General features: G+C 43.3%; 2 protein-coding genes across 2 annotated transcripts; both read right to left on the reverse strand.

The window, feature by feature from the left end:
• Window positions 1-7,551: 7,551 nt before the first annotated feature.
• Window positions 7,552-12,954, reverse strand: LOC136531880 (fructokinase-like 2, chloroplastic). Its single transcript, XM_066524794.1, has 6 exons — window positions 12,797-12,954; window positions 12,270-12,562; window positions 11,496-12,151; window positions 9,890-10,361; window positions 7,901-8,874; window positions 7,552-7,798 (listed from the first exon to the last, which is right to left on the reverse strand). The coding sequence occupies exons 1-5, from the start codon at window positions 12,856-12,858 to the stop codon at window positions 8,612-8,614; spliced, it is 1,746 nt and encodes a 581-aa protein (XP_066380891.1). The 5' UTR covers window positions 12,859-12,954; the 3' UTR covers window positions 7,552-7,798; window positions 7,901-8,611.
• Window positions 12,955-16,711: 3,757 nt separating this feature from the next.
• LOC136531007 (cytochrome P450 85A1-like) lies at window positions 16,712-21,288 on the reverse strand. Its single transcript, XM_066523981.1, has 9 exons — window positions 20,955-21,288; window positions 20,092-20,413; window positions 18,245-18,394; window positions 17,905-18,153; window positions 17,725-17,811; window positions 17,561-17,639; window positions 17,360-17,466; window positions 17,148-17,272; window positions 16,712-17,055 (listed from the first exon to the last, which is right to left on the reverse strand). Exons 1-9 carry the CDS (start codon window positions 21,143-21,145, stop codon window positions 16,968-16,970), a joined length of 1,398 nt encoding a protein of 465 aa, XP_066380078.1. The 5' UTR covers window positions 21,146-21,288; the 3' UTR covers window positions 16,712-16,967.
• Window positions 21,289-21,973: the final 685 nt, after the last annotated feature.

A 21,973-nucleotide genomic window follows, 5' to 3' on the forward strand; every position in this document is an offset into this window, starting at 1 on the left:
CGTTTCTTTGCAACCGTAGTTCTGATTAGCGTGCTTTTCGTGTTTGTGTGTTCGTAGCGACATCTAGAACATCTTTTAAACCTTTTTACTTGTTGTTTATTATGTTTAGTGTAATGTTCTGATTTAGTTCTATTGTTTGCTTCGTGTATGATTGCATGGATGCTTGTGTGGTGCTTTATGAACATGTTCAGTCGGTGAGCTATACATGGTAAATCAAGAAGCAGATCTTTGAAGGTTTGGACTAGAAGATGGATCAGAGTTTTAAGGCAAGTATAGCATGGGATCTTTCTTGTTGTCCTATTTATCTTAATATCATTTAATTCATACTGTATGTGTCTACCTTGACTACCTGTCGACAAAAGATGCTCGATAGTCCTCCGAAGGGTATTCCACGAAGGTAGATTGATCGGTGAAGGTGTGCGTGATAGGAATCGGATGGTGACACAAGGCGAAGAAATAGCGATTTAGACAGGTTCGGGCCGTCTAATCGACGTAATACCCTACGTCCTGTGTCTTTGGTGCATTGTATTGAGATATAGTATCTGTCGGCTAGGGGATCCCTGCCTCTCCTTATATACTCTGGAGGGGTAGGGTTACAAGAAAAGTATTATATTTGGTACTATACAATATTTTACGGTGCACCGTGCACGCCTTGATCTTTTTGGGCTGGGCCACCTCCGATGGTGCGGCCCATGTCTTGTCTTGTGGATACCAGAGGTCATATCCCCCACACTACCACTAAGGATATCCTAGTCTTTTGTACTTGTACCTTGATACCTTGGGTTATTACATTGGGTAGCTTTGCTAGTGCTCAACAACAACCATGATCTTGTAACTTAACTAATGTAATATGCAATAAACACTAAAAGATGTTTTTTAGCAACATGGAACAAGGGGGCTAGAGCATTGGGTTGTTTTTATGGTGCTCTAGATTCCTCTCCCTAAGGACTTATCTGTAAGTGATCATTCATGACTTACAGTACAACTATGAGGGATATATGGTTCTGGCTTTAACTCAGTATGATGACCTTTTCTAGCTTGTTAGTGGTTATCTTTATTGGTGTAAGAATGGCTTGCCGAATCGGGTATAGTGTGGCCTCTGTCCCCTTGTGTATAGGCTGCACGTCATTGTGCCATCGGGAAGGAGAGCTCTACATCTGTTTGCTGACTGAATCTAATGGCCCTAACTTGTTAGATGAACTTTTGAAAGGCTTCATAGTGAACCCTGTCGACCTTCCTTGTAAATGGGTCAAGAGATTAGCTACCTCGGGAGAAAGGGTAAATCACGACTCACAGTGAAAGTGTACAACCTCTGCAGAGTGTAAAACTGGTATATCAGCCGTGCTCACGATCACGAGCGGCCTTGGAACATTTACAGAATAGATGATCACTAATAGTTAATGATGATGAACACTGATGATATTGATGATGAAGATGCTCACTAATGATTACTGTTTATGCTATTCATTATTCATGTTTACCTGATCATGTGTTTATATGGGCATGTGATAAACTTGTTGCTACTCAATTGCTAAAATCATGACTCATTAAAAACTAATCGCAGTTAAACTAGTGTCAGCCTTTTGAGCCTCATAAACCTCATGTTATATTTGTTGAGTACGATATGTACTTACGCTTTATTTTTCAATTATTTGGATAAAAATCCCGGATGGGTACCAGATTGCTAGAGTTTGAAGGAATTAGACTTGTGATCAACCAGTCAATTGTCCATGTGGAAGTGGAGTCTTTGCCTGAAGATCGGAATTGTCTTTCCGCTGTCTATACTCTGAGGTTGTATTCTTTATACTAATACGCTATGTAATAAGCATTGTCTTATGATATTACCCTTATTTATAGGTATGTGTGATATTTGACTTTCTGAACTCACATATAATGTGTATCTGGTTTTATTCTTAAAACCGGGTGCTACACATGTGCCACCAACACCGCTGGTGTCTCAGCAACATGTGTGTGTATATATATCATCCGGTGATCAGATCACTAACGGCCAAGAGATAGAAATAGAAATAGAAAAGCAGATTTTGTCCATGAGATTGTGTGCATGCACAGAAGGCGGTCCTCAAAGGGAAATGGGAAATGGGAAATTGGGAATAGGAATCAGAGGCACCGGGAATGCGATATGTACTTTTGCTGGAAAAAGTTGCTGGGGATATGTCCTGAAGTTGCTGGCGAAAATACAAGGGGATGGCATCAGTCCTCATCTCTGATGGAAAATCTCGTCTACTCTGGAGGATCTTTGGAATGGCCAAGTCAGAAAGTTTCAGTTCATGCTAGTGAACTCTTCATGGATCAGCTTAAGTAAAGCTCACGCTAGTGACACTCTTTCTGATCTTTTTAATCTGCCTGTCTCAATGGAAGCCTTTGAGCAATTGCAAGAGTTGGAGGCTGAGTTCTCTGCTATAACTCTCATCCCCTCAAATGACAGTTGGACCTATATCTGGGGGTCATCACATTTCGCCTCATCCAAGGCTTACAGTCTGCTCGCAGGGCACACTCATGCTGATCCGATATTTAAAAAGCTTTGGAAAACCTCTTGTCAAGGTAAACACAAAGTTTTCTTCTGGCTAGTTCTCAAAGATAGACTAAGTACAAGGAATATGCTGAGAAGGAAAAGAATGCATTTAGAAGATTACAGCTGTGTTAAAAAGCAATTGTACTATATGTATGATAAATTAAGACACTATCTTTGTATTCATTTATTTTTATTTATTTATGGCAGAGTGAATGATGCTGCAGATTGTAACGCGCCTGAATGAATTCCAATAAGTGGCTCACTTGCATGTGCCACCAACACCGATGGTGTCTCATCAACATGTGTGTGTATATATATACACGTCTGGTGATCACTAACAACCAAGAGATAGAAATAGAAAAGCACCGAGTGATTTCCTCCATGAGATTGTATGCATGAGCAGAAGGAAGTCCTCAAAGGGAGAATAGGAATCAGAGGCACGGGGAATGCGAGGAAACAACAACAAGTCTCACCGCTTGCTCCTTAGTGTGATTGCCTGATTGGGCAGTACCTTCTTCGTAGAAAGGTACCAAAGGTCTGTGCTGACTCCAAGCAGTTCTCTAAGGTACACGAGTGAGTGCTTTGGTCAGTACTTAGTACCGTGAGGAGACAGACATCAAGTACCAAAAGCTCTGTGCTGAGTTGAACGGACTTAAGCTCCTTAAAGACATTTGGCTGTCAGCTGTTTTGAAGGAAGGGCCCAAAACAAATGCTCAGGCCGTGATGGGGCCACGAAGTGAATAACTGTGTTGCGATATACGGCCGTGTTCGCTTGTCTTATGAGCCGTACTTTTTCAGCAAAGGAACAGTATTTTTCTCTCACAACAAATCAGCGAACAGTACTTTTCAGCTGGTCTCTCACAACAAATGAGCCGTTGATCATACTGAATCTAGAGTGTATGGCTTCTATGGTACCTATATGACTGCTGGGATATGTTCAGTACGGCATGGATATTGTATGGTACTTATTTTTGGAAGCATGCTAACAATTCTAGTGGAGTGTTAACATAAAAAAAGAGCTGAGAAGGAGCATCTCCCGGAACATCGTTTTCACCTTTGCGGATGAGAAATCTTCCCCCTAAGGCCATGTTCGTTTTATCTCAAAACCATGGGGATTGGAAGGGATTGAGGGGGATTAAATCCCCTATAAATCAAAATCCTCCTCAATCCCCCTCAAACCATGGGGATTGGGAGAGAGGGATTATGCAAGGAACACGATGTCCTCGTGGGTCACTCTGGTCGAGTTCTTGGGACGTGGCCTACTCCTATAGCCTACAGATTTAGGTCCCTTTGAAATACAAGAATTTTATAGGAATTGTATAGAAATTTCACATGAAAAAATGCAAAAAAAAACATAAGAAATTTCAGCAATCCAAAGGGGGCTATATGTTTTGCGGCAGCCTGCTCGCTCCTATAGCCTACAAATTTAGGACCACTTTTGAATGCAAGAATTTCACACGAGTTATACAAGAATTTCACAGGAAAAACATATAAAACCGAAGAAATTTTCAGTCTATGTGTTTCTGGTGTGAGTGGTGTATACCCGTGCCCCAAAAACTTTCGATGACCCACTAACTAATTAATGAAGTGGAGTGTTAAAAAAATACGACAAATCGCTCTCTCACGTGGTCAATGAAAAATGAGCATCAATTTCTAAGCTTCTTGAAAAGGTTACTTAGTTTATTTTCGGAGTCTCCTTCGGTAATCGCTTTTCTTACTCCATGTATCAGTGCTTTTCTTACTCCATGTATCAGCACAGCTTTGCTGATACAAGTAATGGCAGACCGAAGGAATAAAGGATGGGAACTGCCGTGATGAAGTAATGGTAGACTGAAGAAATAAAGGATGGGAACTGTCCTAAATCAGACGATAAACGCAATTGTACAGTATGTACGACAAAGTAAGACACTATCTTCATATTCATTATTTATGGTAGAGTGAATGATGCTGCAAACTGTAACATGCATGAATGAATTTCAGTAAATTGCTCGCTTGCATGTGCCACCAACACCGCTGGTATCACAGCAACATGTGTGTGTGTGTATACGTCTGGTGATCACTGGCAGCTAAGAGATGGAGAAGCATGAGTGATGTCGTCCATGATATTGTGTGCAGAGCAGAAGAGAGTCCTCAAAGGGAATGGGAGTAGGAATAGGAATCGGAGGCACCGGGAAGGCAGGAATTGCAACAAGTCTCGCCCCTACCTCCTGCGTGCACAGCATGCGCAGCAGGCCATTCCTGGACCGAGTCCTGGGAAGGAGCATCCCAACCTTCACAATGGCTACCTGGCCACGGAACATTAGTTTCACCTCCGCGGACGAGGAATCTTCTACCTCGCGCGTTGTGGTTCTCTTCCTGTTGTGTGTTACAGCAGGAGTGTTTGCTGGAGCATTGCGACACACGAGGAACACGGTATCAACGTGGGTCTCGTGCTCTGGTCGAGTTCTTGGGACGTGGCCTGCTCCTATAGCCTAGCCTACATATTTATGTTTTGTGACACGAGTGATGTATACCCGCGCCCTCAAAACCTTCCCTGGAGGAAAGGAAATGGATACAGGGCGGCCACATGCGGCAGCAGAACAAGCAAACATAAGACAGTGATCAAGAGGTAGCCCGCGAGTGAGAGGAATTTGCATTGACCAATCAAAACTCTCTGTTGATGTGGCGCTATACCTTTCAGCAATATACCTTCGATAATGATTGGATACGGGCGACCGTCCCGTCCGGACGCACCTCCTGCGGAGCTGCGCGGCCCGCTCCCCCTTATGGCCCATCTAAAACTACTCTCCATCGTTGAGAACGGACGCATTTCTCTTCCTCCCAGCCGACACCGCTCCTCTACATCGTGTGCGCCCGCTCTTCTCCATCGTGTGCGTCGCTCGCACCCTCCATGACCGGCAGCGGCTCGCTCCTCTCCATTGCGTGCGCCGCCAGCTCCCTCCCTGGCCAGCGGCGGCGCCCTCCCCCCACCGCCGCATCCTCCTCCCCCACCCCGACGGTGCCTTCTCCCACACCGGCAGCTCCTTCACGCACCTCGACGTCCTCCACCCCCACACCGGTGGCTCCTTCCCCCACCCTGGCGTCCTCCTCCCCCACCCTGGCGGCGCCCCTCCCTCGACACATGCGTCCTCCCCCACAAGGAGCTCCCAACGCCCTCAGATCCGGCGGCCATGGCGCTCCCCTCGCCAGGCTCTCTCTCCCCCTGTGTTGCAATTGTATGTTTCAATTGTTTCAGACGTTTAAGAGGTATGTTGCGGTTGAATTCATAAGGATGTTGCAAAAGTAGATCAGGGAATGTTGCATATGTTGCAAGTGTTTCAAATGCATGTTGCAAGCATTTGTTCAAATGTTTCACCTGTTTCTAGACGTATGTTGCAATCGTTCTGATCTGGATGTTTCATATGCTTCACACAAATGTTGTAATAATATGTTCAAAATATTTCAGTTGCTTCAGTCTTATGTTGCTGCAATTGTTCCATGTTGTTTTAAGTGTTTTATTCGAACGTTGTTTCATATGCTTCACACAAATGTTGCAATAATATGTTCCAGCCGCTTCAGTCTCATGTTGCAGCAGTTGTTCCATGTGTGTTGAAAGTGTTTTATTCGAGCGTTTTATATTGTTCGGCCGGGGGTCGAGCCGGCGGACGGGGGTGTGTGGCTCGCTAGGGGCCTAGTGGACGGAGGCGTTGGGGGCCGGCGGACAGGGGTGCTGGGGCGTGCTCGTCACGCACGTGGGGCGGTGCGAAGGCGGATGCGGCAGGCTGTGGGGCGCGTGGCTCACCGAAGGGCTAGCGGACTGGGCCAGGGGTTGAGCACTTGAGCGGGCGTCCAGACGCGCGTGGTGCGCCGGACGTCCGGGCGCTAGATTAGCCGATATACCTTGCTTATGAATACAGTGGTCGTTCTGGAGATCAGAGCTTGCCAAGGGGGCTGGTTTTTGTGCAGTTCACTAGGCTGAACCTGATAAGAATGGGAGCTAACAATGGAGATGGGCAATACCCTTGTGGTTTCTGTGCAGTTCACTAGGCTGAACCTGATAACAATGGGAGCTAACAATGGAGATGGGCAATACCCTTGTCAGTTTGTCACTCGGCTTTGTCTCGGTGTTGCAGACAAAAATTGAATGTATCACCAGCATCCCTTGGAAAATATTTCAGCACTCATTATCCCCTGTGTATCATAGCACAAACTTAGCAAGATTCGTAAACAAATCATTTGTACCTTTTCCAAAGGATAGTATACTAGTTGACAAGTATATATATGGTAGTGGTTGGTTGAATTTCATGCCATATCAGCATGTCACACTATTACTGGCTCATTAAGCATGCCGACTCAACAGACAGTAAATGCCTTTATTACTCAATGTATACCACTGCTTTGCTGATGCAAGTAATAATGACAAGCGGAGTATCAATTTCCCACTCTGAGAAGTTAGTGCCCTTCAGATTAAAGGTAGTCACAACTGTTAGAAGACACTTCACTGGGAGTTGACATATTTTAAATGGCTGGGAAGGAATTTAGAGGTCTGTCCATGAGTACTGAATACAGGACATGACCTACTAAAATTTGATACCTGATACTATCTTAATCTTATCACCCACAAATGGTTGGCACTACGATGTCATCAGCACCACCCAGAACAAGATGGCTAGTTACAGGATGTACTTATGCCATGCTTTCTCCTTTAGTCCTTTACAGCTTGAGATTTTAGAGGAAATGATTGGGGAAAGACACTTACTGACATGGTATCAAACCCAGGAGAGCATTACTCCACGATTTTGGAGAGAGTTTTTGAAGGGACAAAAGTAGTTTTCAGACTAATAATACAAAGAGAGTATCAAGGCTCCACTAGCTCACAACTAAACAACCCCCCCCCCCCCCCCCCCCCCCCCCCCCCCCCCCCCCCCCCACCACACACACACACACACCAAAAAAAATTAAAAATCCATACAATACATCTCACTGAGCCTAGAAATGAACGACTGCTCAAGAATGAATAGATTGTTGGCGACTTGACGTTCAATTTCCCTTTTTTTCGCAGCAACTTATACAACAAAATGATTAGTGCAATTGCATGACACTTTACAAGAACAAAAGACAATAAGCAATGCGCACGATAATGTTGAGAAACATTGGAATGTTTACAAGGACAAATGACATCAATTCACGAAAGAAAGCTCAACTTATATTTTCTAAACAGCTGACTTTAAAAATCTCATCCGATTTGATACTTCCAATTAGCTCTGCCTTTTGAAAATTGAAACCCTGGGTCCAACATTAATGTATATATGAGGTGCTTTATTAGTAGTAGAAACCAGAACATGTAATGCATACTACCAAATATAGGTACAGCTACCAGAAACTTACTTTGCATGAAGTAAAACAATTCCTCCATATTCATTGTTCCTTTTTTTTTCTTGCAATGAACATTGTTCTCTGTTCCTCTTTTTCTGTCCCTATGATCCATGTCCACTATTCAGTGAAGCACGAATGCGAAACAACAAAATCTATCCTTGGTAGGTCGAGTTTTTTAAAAAATCTATCCTTGGTGTCCATGCCTTGTTGTAATAGGCATAGAACAGCCAACAGCAGACTCAATTTGGAACACAATAAATATGTCATTCAGTGTTAAGAAAAAAATTCTCTTTTACCTGAAAAGGAAACAGACTGGTCAGGTCAGTCACATAATATATTTTTGATACACTGGATACATGGTAAATAACATTTGGTGCATAGCCGATAAGATCAAAGGAGCTCCATTCCACAACTAGTAGTGGTGCCACTGACATAAGGTGGCGATCTAACAGAACATGGGTCGCAGAGAAATCAAGAATGAATAAAGGTTGCATTCTAGGCAAATTTCCTGGCATCAGTCACATTTGCATTGTCTCGATAGAAAATTTGATGCTATCAATATGTTAGTCTTACTTTGGGGGGCTATCAACCTACTCGAACAACCTAAAATCTGCATGTGTAAGCTAATTCTTCTGAATACCAACTTCAGCTAACTGCAGCGACAAGCCAGTTTCCATAAATAAATAGAGGAATTCAGTATATAGACACTGATGGCCTCTCCTTTCACTCCACATATGCAAGTTCACTGGTTGACGAGTTTTCTGATTGCATGGCATCAGGAAGTGTGCGGTATTCCTTCTCTGTGATGGACCTCACTTCATACTGCTCACTGGTTGGATCTGCTCTTTCTTTGGGAAGGAAGCCCCGCTCTCGCGCAAGCATCCACTGATCGATGACACCACATTTAATAGCATGTTTGACTGCCTTGTGCAAGTAAACCTTGTCTGTGACCAGGTGAGGGTTAATTATCAGCATCCTCATGAGGGCTGAAAAGACAAAAAGACACCAAATGTTATAGCAGTTGAATGCATGTCAGACTAGTAAAACTAGCCTTAAGAGTCCCACAAACAGAAAAAGATAAAGTGAGGTTCAAACAGTTTTTAATCAAACTGGAATAATTCTCACCAAAGTAAAGTGGCATTGGGTCCGCTCGGATGTGATTTTCATGACGCTGCAGCGGCTTCGGCTGCTTATTTTGTTCTACAAAGCACAGTACCTCCTGCGTCAGGATGGGGGCGGGGGTTCGGGGGTTTTCTCGATCTGTGTGAGAAGATCTTCTTCTTAAAGGGAAAACCCGGGGGCCGTCATAACCCCCCGCAGGTCGAGTTTTTTTACAAAGCACAGTACTTGTAGGCAGGCTGGCTGCAGCAGTGCTGCTGCAAACAGCAATTCCGATCAGGCTGATTGTGTTTGTTGCAGCTGTAGGATGCCCAAAGATGGCCCTCACAGCGTGCAGAACTTAGAATGTTACGGTCCTGGGCTGGGGTACTTTGCTAAGCACAGATGGACATTAAGTAATAGGCAATGTCTCCTTCAATATTTTTTTTCAGTTATCATAACACCTATTACTAATGAAACATTGTAATGCACTAGGCTATGCATCATGGTGCACAGACCAGAAGTTCCTTCCATTATCTTAAACAAAAACAGTATCCTCTCACCTAGTAAAAAGTGACAAGAAATATTTAGGGGGTCTTTGGTTTTAGGAACCACCTCATTCTAGATGAGATGGTGCATCACGAGTCCTTCCCTCAAATTTGGTAGAATGGTTCCATTCCTCATACTATACTAATTATTAGCTTGTGAGAAATGAGGTGGTGATGGATCAACTCATTCCATTCCACAAACAAAACAAAAAAAGAGGTGAGGAGTCAGAAGATAAGGACTACCTCATTCTTCAAACCAAACAGCCCATTTATCGTTCACCGCCTAATGTATGGTCTCATTAATGAAACAATAACATATCCTTTAGAAGTATATTAGGGGGAACAAATGAGGTACCTGCAACAATGGCATCACCAGATTGTGACATATCACTGGTGAAAGGAGTGATCGGTGCATCTTCTGTACCATGGACCCAGCCATTGTGCTTTTCTGTGTAATAGTGAATCTTGGAGGTACCATTTGTCACAAAGAGGACCTTGAGATTATTGCGCCACAATTTCATAATAACTTCTGGACTATAGTGTGTGAATTTGGACTTATCATTATCATTTGTGTCAAATTTCTCAGATGGTTTAATGCCGCAGAGGAACTCAAGTTCTTGTTTTGTGACTTCAATAATATCAGCAGCTTCCCATGCCTCCTTAATGAGCAACTTGGTTTCCTTACTGGATGACCATAGTGGAAGTGGAAGATTAAGATCAAAGAATATTGTACCACCAAATTTCTTCGAAACATCAATAGCTTTCAACAATGATGACTCTGTAGTGGGCTCAAGCAAAGCAGAAGAATTATAGTAAAACATCTTAGCCTGTATAAGATGCAAAAGGTAGCAGTTAGTAAAGATAAATTATCGTACATGTTCTATACTTTATGTGCAGCAACTGTCAGTGCCTTGCCGCTAAAATGTTCTTATCCAATTTGGTATCATTTATTTGTTCTCTCACACATGATATCGGAACACAGTGAATAGCGAGCCCTAATAGAACATTTTACAGGCACATTGTTTTTAAAATGTTTATTACAGAATAAAGCAAAGGCCTGCGTAAAAACCAGATAGTAAAGCAGAGCAATCAGCAGCTGCTGCATTTGGTTCTTACTGGGACTAACTGTGAACAAGTAAAGTAATCCGTGACCTATGCATCAAATATTTAAATATCATAATCATATTCATCCATTTATGATGGAAATAATCTGTATCAAGTTTGAATCGACATGAGTCATGCTGAGTAGCCAAATTTTATTAGATCTACCTGCTAACTGTTATTATTTGCTCCAAACCATTGCCATTATCTCCGTTACTAGCTCTGGTTATTCTTAGGTATTCAACAGTATATGTACAGAGCGACATCTCTGCAATAAAACAACATCAAGATGGAGTTCTAGTATTGTAAATTATCAACAGAAGTATAGCATGCCACAAATTTAATGCAAAAGGAAGGTTCTCAAAATAGTATATTTTGATAAATTATAGAATTATTGAGCTAAAATTTTGTTTGTGGCACTAAAACATCCATAAAAGATTAAGCATGAATATTTGCACCCAGATACGAGAACTGACTTGTGATGGTTTTGCACCCACGACATTGCCTTAAGGGGAGGGAGTACTAAATCCTTTAGGGAGTGACTCACACAACATGTGACTTGTGAGCACCCAGATACGAGAACTGAAAAAGTCTGAATGCAAGTTCAGAATATGACTAAGCGCATTATGAAATATTTTGAAAATGCATCCTTATGTTCTGAAATAGAAGAGGACCTGCACCTACATGTGTACAGAGTGAAAAGCTATACTCTTTTCAGGATCATAAAATAAACACGCAAGAATCACATATCATTATTAATAAATAAAAAATAAATGTCGCACATTGCATCTAAAACATAAAGTATTATACATAGGATATGATATCACAGGATTTATATTTGATGATCGTTTGATATTTACCTCTTTTAGAACTGCCGGGTTGATATCAGACTGCAGGAAACAATCCTCAGCGCAAGGTTTAACACAGTTTGTCTTCAGACTTCCTTCGGTTCTGACCTTCATCAAGGACACAGCAGTTGGCGCTGAAGGGTCCATACAAACTGCTCGAGTTTGAACTCCATTGATGTTTAAGTGATACAGCAAACTTTGACCGTAATCATCATCACCTAATTTTCCCATGAATGCAACCCTTCCACCAATCGCGGCTAAAGCTAGAGCAACATTGGATGAAGACCCTCCTGGTGCCCTCACAAATTTATCTGGAGACCAAAACATGTCCTTCATTCTATCATGAATCTCATGATCTATCAGCCTATTGGCTGGTCTTCCAGAAGGAATAAAGGAGTATTTGGCAGGTCCAAAGCAGCACACTAGCGGAATTAAATCGTCAACGTCTCCAATATCCTCATGTAGAACTGTCTCTATTTTACTTTCCAAAACATTGGCAGAATTCAGTAACTGAGTCTGATCTTCTCCTTCATTATAGAGCATCAAATCTTTGCTCCGATGCTCTCCATCATCATCACTAGATTCCTCTACAGTCTTAACTTTTCTCCTTCCCCTCTTCTTCGGTTCCTTGGCCTTATCCTTCTCCTCTGAGCTTGCAGCAACAGCAGCTGTAACAGAACAGAGAAAAATTGTGACTTGCTAAGGTTCCCAGTGAACAAAACTCATGAAAACTGCAGCATATAGAAACAGAAGTGCTGCAAAAATGCAACCAATATGTACATTTACCTTTCTTGCGACCTCTCCTCTTAACTACCTTAGTCTCTTCAGCGGCCGTTTGTCCAGTGATGATTTGGTTTTCGTCTCCTTCGCCTCCTGAAGTTTCAGCGGTGGCTTTCTTTCTTCCACGTCTTGGGGCGCTTTTCTTTTTAGTTGAGCTTTCACCATCACTTTCATCGCTTAACCCATCCACAGCATCTTGAGAAGTCCTTGATGCAAAACTAACACTGCGGTTAAGCAATCTCACTGTAAACTTAGTCATGTTCTTCCCCAAAACGTTCGTGTTGTAATGCATTTGACCCCTGCGCACAACACAATCCAAATGAATTGACCAAGCATTATTCAGGTCCATGAATCACAGGACATAGCCGCATTTCTAATCCCAGAATGAACAAAAAGACAATTCTGGCTCCTAATCTCCTCTATCGCACCACAGACTGCATCGACCAAACGGGGGGAAACCGGCATGTTATCACGCGGACTCGCATTGAATAATTGAGATGTATAGCAGCGGATTCACTATGTTGAGAGATTACCTGATTCGATGATAAGGGCGCAGGGAGCAAGTGAACTGCGGAGGGAGAAGAAGAGAAGCCATCAATGGAGGGGGGTAGCAAAAATCCCAGTAGCCTCTCCAGTCCTCCTGGGAGAAGAGCGATTGTGCCCACTGCTCACTGCTCAGCAACGAGGAACAGCAAAACCCCTTGGCTGCTGGAGCAAAATACTTATTTGCCCATAGTTCTGAGGATAAGGGGCAGAAACGTCATAACAGGGAAGGCGTACTCCATGAGTTCGCTTTCTTAGTCTGTTCGCGCAACCTCTTGTTTCTCCTCCCCGGTCGGCGCACGGCGCAGCGCTGTTCTCCTCTCCGCCTGCGCCGCCTCAAATGAAAAGAAATCCGGCCTCCTCCGCACTTCCCCGATCCAAGTTTTTCCTCTCAGGAGGTATTGATCTCTTCTTCGCTGCCCCCGTCGAATGGCACTCGAGTTGTTTCTTCTCACATCCATGCTGACATTTGCAGTAGAACCCTTGATTCCTATCCTGCCTGCCACAAGTTTTCCCAACTAGTTTTAGCGGTTATTGTCGGCGTGTTGTTTACTGTATAAGAACCCTGTCGCATTCTTGCCTCGAGGCCACAGTGATTCCGCCATTCTTGTCCGGCTCCGACTTATCAATTTCCAGCACCGGCCACTGTTGCTCTGTTGGAATCCTATCTTGCCGGCGTTGCCGCTGTTCTGGGTCTTCGCATTGTTACTGACACAGTGCTACAGATGTGTGAAATGAAAACCCCTCTGCAGCAGATTACTGTTTCAAAGGCTTGTTTACCTTCAAATGCTCATTCTGATGTAACCTGTCCTTCATTTTTTTTCCTAAATTGACAGTTGAAACAGTTAGCTAATTTTCTTCTCATGTTGGCAGTACCGAGCTTGTTGGGTCATTGACAAGAGCAGGCATGCATTTCCCGAGGCACCATTCGTTTGTGGAATCCTATGTCAGTGCAAGCTCCCAAGGCCAAGTGATTGTCATTGCTTTAGGGAGCAACGTGGATGATACGATCAGTACAGCACCTGATCAACCACTGTTCATATATTCTGTTGTAAGATGGACAAACAAGCTTGGACGACATGATTTAATTAGATGAGTCAAATAAATCGAGTAGGATGTATGCCAAAACTGATGAAGATCTAGTCCCAGAACAGTTGATCTGGATGTGATATTCTATGATATAAGCATCAGACGAACGGAAATATGAGAGGCCATATTTTTGTAGCTCTTTTTGATGGATCTTCTAGGATCTCCTGATCCTTGGATCAGTGCAAAGTTGGCATTCACTCTCAATATGCTGAAATGTGCTCTTTAAACTGTGGAACAACCTTCAAGGAGAGCCTTTGTTCGATCATAAAATAAGGCCTAATAATAGTGCTGCCTGTGGGTCATGGCCTCATAGACATACTTAACCTGAAGCCAGATAGCTTTAGTGATGGGCGGAAATTCTTGAAGTGGAGGCTGTCTTTTCTGAGATCAAATTGCTAATATCTGAACATGCAGACACAGTTGACATTGGCACTCAATCCACACGCCATTTTGTGACAAGGCTCTCAGAGGATGAAGAGCTTCAAAGGTTGATTCCTTGTGCTGGGTGCAATTGTCAAAGATACTTGAGATAGGTAGAAGCTATTATCCATGAATACAATTATATGTTAAAGTGCAGGAGAAACTGTAAATTGAGGAGTATATATAGTCAATGATGTATCTCTTGGGTGTCTTAACCTCATTGTTCCTCATATTGTGTATATGGCAGGGGATGTATTCACATTGCAGAGAGAATACAATTTCGGTTTATATAGCCTCTGAGCAATACTCAAGTGTCTAATATGGAACTGGCAGAGATCTTTTTGAACAGAATGGCAAGAGATGAGGAGATCTCTTCTATTAACAGAGAAGAGTCAGAACCCAAAAAAAAATGTAGAGGAAAAAAACTGAAGCAGAGCTAAACAAGAACATCACACCGAGCTTGGTGGGGTGGTTTCACACAATTTTATGGCTCAATGGAACTGGCAGAGATCCCTTCGTGGAGAATGATTGTTGACCCTGAGATTGTTCTTTTCAAAGTATTCTTAACAGAACCTCCAACTTCTTTCTGGTGTGTCATCCATCAGAAGAGAGATGTGTCAAGGAAGCATTATTGCTTCACATGTACTAATATGTTACTTGAACCATCCAGGAAAAGGATTTCCAGGTGGGATGTGTAACCGTGTCAATCCCACATGCAATGGTAGATTTGACGTTGATACTACAAAGGTTTGTGATGCATTGTTGAAGCAAATAAAAGTGGGGAAGTTTTTTGACACCAAAGTCTGAAACTTTTGCCCTTGTTTTTTTTTCTCTTATGGAGACTTTTGCACTTGTCGATTAGTATGATATTGCTATTTCCTTTTTCAATATAAACTATCTCTTGTTAGTGAATAAGACGGCTGTACACTCTGACTTGTGCATATGCTTGCCTTGCTCCATGTCAGTAACTGTCAGTCCACTGATTTCCAGGTGCAACAGAATTTGGGGAACATACAACGCATTTGCATCTCTTGTACTTGTTTCACCACATGGGATGCCATCATGGCAGGTTGTTACTTTGCATATGCCTTCTTCTGCTTGAGTATGTACCAACTCTTGTGCCCAGTGCACGATTGTTCATACAACGTGCGACTGTCGTTGTCTGTTGTTACTTATTAGTTCTGATCATAGATGGTGCGTGGAAAAATGTGGACTGACAGAAACTCTCTTCTGCCAGTGCACTACAGAATGGAGTTTGCATGTCAATTCTTGTGAGTGCATGCATGTGGTTGCCCTACACTCTGCCTGTATTTCTTGTCCATGTGGCCGGTCTGATTTGTATCTTCTGGGTTGGTCATTTTCATGTAGATGTGGAAAGCAGTTAGGCTAGGCATTTACTGTCAAGCTTGACTGCTTGAGCATTTGTTGCAATTTTTTTGTATTTCAGCTAGAAGATACCTAAATTAGATTCTAAGCACTGATTCCGGACATTCTACTTTCAGATTCACGATCTTTTTTCAGTACTTGATGCAATGTGTAAAAATTACCCTGCAATCTGTAATAGCTTGTGTATGAATAAAGCTTTTTTTATGAATTACATAACATTCTCTTTAGTGTTAGGAGTTCTGTTGTTCACAATTTGTTCCTGGTAGGCCAGAGAAAACAAAAAGTGCAGAAGTATTCATTTATTGAACGAACAGAACTATTTATCTTTTAAACTGAAGTGAAATGAGATCACCAATTATGGATGCCCTGATGATGATAGGTTTTACTGCAACAGAGTTGAAACAGATAGAATCAAGTTACAAAAACTCTGTTAGATTCTTTTTTGCGCTCTATTTATTTACATGGCTTATCAAGTATATTGGTTGTTCCAGGGAAAATTTTACCCCTCGCCGAAAGCTGAAATCTTGTATTATCTACAATTTTGAGATTTGCTAGTAGCGCATTAGCAGCATTGTTCTCGGAATACGTTGGACAATACAGTTTCATTTGCACCGAACATTGTCAATGGTGATGCTTCTAGATTTCAACAACTATTGGCATCTTTTGAAGCAGCAGTTAATATTGCCTTCCATTATGTTGTGCCGTCGGGGGGAAGAGAGTGCTTTTGCTTTCATCAATGTGTTGCCTAACCAATTGAAGGAACTTGCATTGTGAACATGAGCTCCTTCTTGCCTTTTTATATATAAGCAATTGGAAGCCTCTACTCTTACTTTGTTCCTCCATTAGCAATTAGCAGTTACCAATTTAGCATATCCTCGTCTGTGTGTTTTGCAGTCAGTGTCCATCCATATTTTTAGATCAGTTGGCTATTGGCATTTTTTATTCAACGGGCTCATCAAGCTGGAAATTTGCATATGGATAGCTGGTTATGTATCATGTTCAAAAGCATAGAAGCCCAATGATACTTCTGTTTAAATTTGAAAATTGGACCAAAAGAATACAGGAGCATCTGGTGCCTTTCTACATCAATTTCCTAGTAAACCTATCATACCTATATCCTCCCTATAATATTCCTATTGGCATGGACACATTTTACAAGCACCAATGGTTGTTCTAATCCTTTCAAGAGGCCAGCAGCATCAGCATCGCAGGGTTATTCTATCTGAGTCTGAATCCTATCTAAACTTCGCAAAACGTCTCACAAGTTCAGTAATCTTGAACTCGGATATGTAGCCCGTTGGGAGCTGCCACTCTGGGGAACTTTGATATTGTGTTGTTTCCCTCCTCCTCCCATCTGCAAGAGAAGATCAGCAACAAGTCTTTGTCAGTAAAGAGCTTTGGAGGTTTTTGTATAGCTAGTATCAAAAACTTGTGACAGGAACAGACCTGTAACGCGTCACGAAATAGTGAAGGAAAGTTGCGATTTCAACTGTTCCTACTTCCTTCCCTGGGCACATCCGGGCACCTCCTCCAAACAACATGAAGTGTGGATGTGATTCCAGGTTCGTCTCCTATTGTCAGCAAGCATTGTCAGGTTAGAATTTTGTGACAGATCTTGGTGCCTATTTATTATCTGAGACGCTTGTTCTATTCCTTACCAGCCATCTCCATGGGTTGAAAACCATTGGTTCCGGGTACAGGAATGGATCATAATTTATCTCCCTTGTGTAGACATAAATTCTCCAGCCTTTTGGAATAACATACCCTGAAATAAATACATAATATTGCATTAGAACTAGCTTGAGATTTGCATAAACATGCTATCAGTAGTAGAAGTATGGATCCTGCAGGATTCTCACCATTCATTTCTACATCCTGGGTAGTTTTCCTCAGCAACCCATTGACAACTGTAGCTAGTCTTAGAGTCTCATAAATGACCTGCATATTAGAAGAATAAATTAGTTTGTCGTGTCCATAGTACAATTCTACTGACTGCTTTCTGGGTGTATCATCTCCAACTTACAGCTTTGGTGAAGGTCATTGACTTATAATCATTCCAGTCAAGGGCATCCTCTGGTGATTTTGCCTTCCTGATGTCAAGATGCTCTTTCTGCCACAGCCAACAGATCATCCCCTTAAGCTCATGGATTATAGGACTAATTGTTTTGGTGTGGAATTGAACTTGGTTGCAAAGTATACGTACCCTGATTTGTCCAAGAGCTTTCGGATTGTCCGATAGGTACTTCACCGCCATCATCGAGGTGGTCGACACGGTTTCATACCCAGAGTATATGAGGGTGATAAGAAGGTCAATGATCTGGTCATCACTGAGCTTCGCCCTGGTACCCTCATTGCCTCTTAACAGCGCATCCAGCATGTCATCTTGAGCGCAACCAGAGGACCTCCTGTCTGCGATCATCTGCCGCAGCATTGCCACAAGCTTCTTCCTTGCCTGAAAGACAAACACTGCTGCTGTTAGAGGGCTCGTTCAGCTCGACTTTCTTTGTTCTGATGTTTTCAGGTATGCAAGCAATGAACAGTACCTGGAGCCCTTTGCTGTAGTTGGTTCCTGGGATGTTGATTGGCAGGGAGAAGGTGCCAAGTACAAGGGTGTACAGCTCTGCCTTTAGGGCATCAGAGAGTGGGCCAGCAGAGATGCCAGCAATCTGCCTGAGGGCTGAGAGCAAAGCCATCTGATGGGGAAAAAAACAAAACAAAGGCAGATAAGATTCCGTAATAATAAGTTGCCATGCTACGCTATGGAAGAGGTATGGAATTCAGCACCCAGCCAAGTGTTTCTTTTGCATTGAGACATGTGATGGTGATGATGCTGCATGGAGCGTTTGTTGTGCACTTTGGAATGTGTATAGAGAGAGAGGAGAAGGGGGGGAGGGGGTTGCCTTTCCCCTCTGTCTGGCCTTTTCTTCGGCTCATAAATTTTTGCCTATCCAGCAGTGCAGTATAGGTTCTAGAAAGCCAAAGATTACCCTTTTGGTAGAGAGAGGAAGGGATGGGGAAGATTCCTTCCTTTTGCTCGCAACTCTTTTGAAATCAACAGTCGATGAATTCCTCAGTTTTCAAGGGGCACCATCGTTCTGCCGTGTCGGCCAGCCTATGGAAGTACTCGTCACATCGAATCTTGCGATACGTGCATCGAATCTTGCGATACGTGCATAGAGTATTAAATATAAACGAAAAAAAATTAATTGCACAGTTTGATTGGAAATTGCGAGACGAACGTTTTGAGCCTAATTAGTCCATGATTGAACACTAATTGCCAAATAAAAACGAAAGTCGGAAACCCAAAAAGTGCTAGAGTACTCATCACATCGAATCTTACGATACGTGCCTGGAGCATTAAATGTAGACGAAAAAAAAACTAATTGCACAGTTTGATTGGAAATTGCGAGAGAAACGTTTTGAGCCTAATTAGTCTATGATTGAACACTAATTGCCAAATAAAAACAAAAGTGCTACCGTAACCAAATTTGTAACTTTCCACAACTAAACACGTTGGAAAAATGGTGCCGGTAGGTTAGGTGCTGTAGAAATACTTTCAGTCAGATTTGTTGCCAAACCAATGTCAACAGCAATGGCAATTTGGCCATTGAAACCCAACATAGTCAAGGTAAATCAGTAATCTTTCAACCGTGGGCCCCACACAATTACTGCTTTTTCCTTTTTTTTCCATCGTCACCCAGCTCTAGCCGGCTGTTCTCTTGCTGTTGTTTTTTTTCTCTTTCGCTGGATTTTAACTCCAGGGCCTCGTTTAGATTGCGAAAAAATTTCAATCAATAGTAGCACTTTCGTCTTATTTGACAAATATTGTCCAATTGTGGACCAACTAGGCTCAAAAGATTCATCTCGTGATTTCGAACTAAACTGTGCAATTAGTTATTTTTTTTACCTACATTTAATACTCCATGCAAGTGGCTAAAAATTGATGTGATGGAGAGAGAGTGAAAAAACTTAGAATTTGGATGGCAGATTGAAAAAAATTTTAACCCGATGAATAGTAGCACTTTCGTCTTATTTGGTAAATATTGTCCAATCGTGGACCAACTAAGCTCAAAAGATTCATCTCGTGATTTCCAACTAAACTGTGCAATTAGTTATTTTTTTTACCTACATTTAATGCTCCATGCAAACGGCTAAAAATTGATGTGATGGAGAGAGAGTGAAAAAACTTGGAATTTTGAGGGTATCTAAACAAGGCCCTAGTCTACCTAACTTGGAACTTAAAGGCTTTGTTGCTTTTGCTGCTGCTGCCCTCCTCAGAGCTCAGGAGTCAGAAGGCTTGCACAGCATCAAGACTCAAGAGTAACAGAGAGGCAGCAAAGGAAAAGAAGAGAGCATAACACAACAACTACTAGTGTATACAGCACCGTACCTCCTTGGTCATCTCCTGGAGGTCGACGCGGCGTCCGGCCCAGCCGTGGAGGTGTGCGCGCATGAAGGCGTCGATCTTGGGGAGGAGCGCGGCGCGGATCATGTGGGGCCGCGTGAGCGCGAGCATGGCGCCGCGCATGGCGCGGTGGAGCGGGCCGTGCACGGCGGCGATGTTGTTGGGCCCCAGGATGTCGAGCATGGACTGCGGGTAGCCCGGGACGAAGCCGGCGCCCTCGCTGGCCAGCGTCCGGCGGTTCAGCTCCGGCTCCATGCACACCACCGTGGGGCAGCCCAGGATGTGCGTCCGGAACAGGCTCCCGTACCTGCCACCATGCCAATGATTTTACCATAAGCTTCTCCATGCTTCTGTGCTTGCTTGCTGTTACTGTTAGCAAATGATTTTACCATGACTAGCTATATGCTCCTACTACTTATTATTCTGTATATAATGGAAAGACGGTGTCTTTTTTTTTTCTGTCCGGCAGCAGTGGCAGTATGATAAGGTGGTGGTGCTTTAGGAGGAGGATGATAATCAGCCAGCAGAGAGGAGAGCTGGAACAGCAACAGTGCGGGGCTGCGAGCTTTTGGGGAACACGACACTGATGCCTCGTCTCTCTTCTTTCTCCTCGCTCCGGATCGCCGCTTTTTTTTTTTCTTTTTCTTTCTTTCTAGCACTACTATACTTTCTTTCTAACGAATGATTGATCCGGTGACAGACATGGACATACTGCAGTTGGCAAGGCGAAGGCAAGCATAGCAGGGCACGGACGGACGCACTCCTCTGCTCTTAGGAAGACAGACAAGGGTGAAGTGAAGAGGCAGAGCACGGGAGGACGGCGAGCGGAATGCGGACGGGGTTGGTACCTGAGCCTCCTCTGCTTCATGAAGCTGGGCCCCTGCTTGAGGAACTCGGTGGTCTCGCCGAAGTGCGGCCACCCCATTGTGCCCGGCGGCAGGCCCCGGCGGCGGCTGTACCGCAGCTCGTTCCACCGCAGCAGCAGGCTGCTCGCCAGCACCACGCCGAGCACGGCCACCAGGAGCAACAGCAGCGCCATCTCCTCTCACTCTCGCTCGCTCGTGTGCTTCCAACAGGAAGAGGAGGAGGGGGAGGCTGCTTCCTCGAGGCTCCAGCTGCTGCTGCTGCTGCTGCAGGAATGGTGGTGGTGGTGCTCCAACTCCGACTCCAGGCAGAGCAAGGAGGGGGTGCTTGCTTTGCTCGCTGTTGTACTGGGGCGCCCAGCAGCCCCTTTATAGGCCACAGGCAGACCAGGTCACCGAGACGAGACCAGGAACTATTTTATTAATTGCCACCCGGCCTCTTTTCATTTTTTTTTCTCGTTTTCTTTCATTTACTTTCTCTACGGTATCGCTTACTCCTCGTGTGCAGGCTCAAAGTGAATTATGTTTGTGCAGGCTCAAAGTGAATTATGTTTAGGCCATCTTTAGTTCCCCAAATTTCTAAATTTGTCGCTATGCAAAAAGAAGATTATATGTCACATTAAACTTGCGGTACATGCATGGAATACTAAATGTTGACGAAATCAAAAACTAATTGTACAGTTTGGTTGTACTTTGTAAGACAAACGTTTTGAGCCTAATTAGTCAACGATTAGACAATTACTACCAAATACAAAACAAAACGTTACAGTGCACTACAGTGTCGCTATAGTACCTCCGCAACCAAGGGGCGTTTGGTTCCATGGACTAAATTTTAGTCCATGTCACATCGGACGTTCGGATGCTATTTAGGAGAACTAAATATGAGTTAATTATAAAACTAATTACATAGATGGAGACTAATTTACGAGACGAATTTATTAAGCCTAATTAATCCGCCATTAGCACATATTTACTGTAGCACCATATTGTCAAATCATGGACTA

Source organism: Miscanthus floridulus, chromosome 1 (genome assembly GCF_019320115.1).
Source record: "Miscanthus floridulus cultivar M001 chromosome 1, ASM1932011v1, whole genome shotgun sequence".
NCBI lineage: Eukaryota > Viridiplantae > Streptophyta > Magnoliopsida > Poales > Poaceae > Miscanthus > Miscanthus floridulus.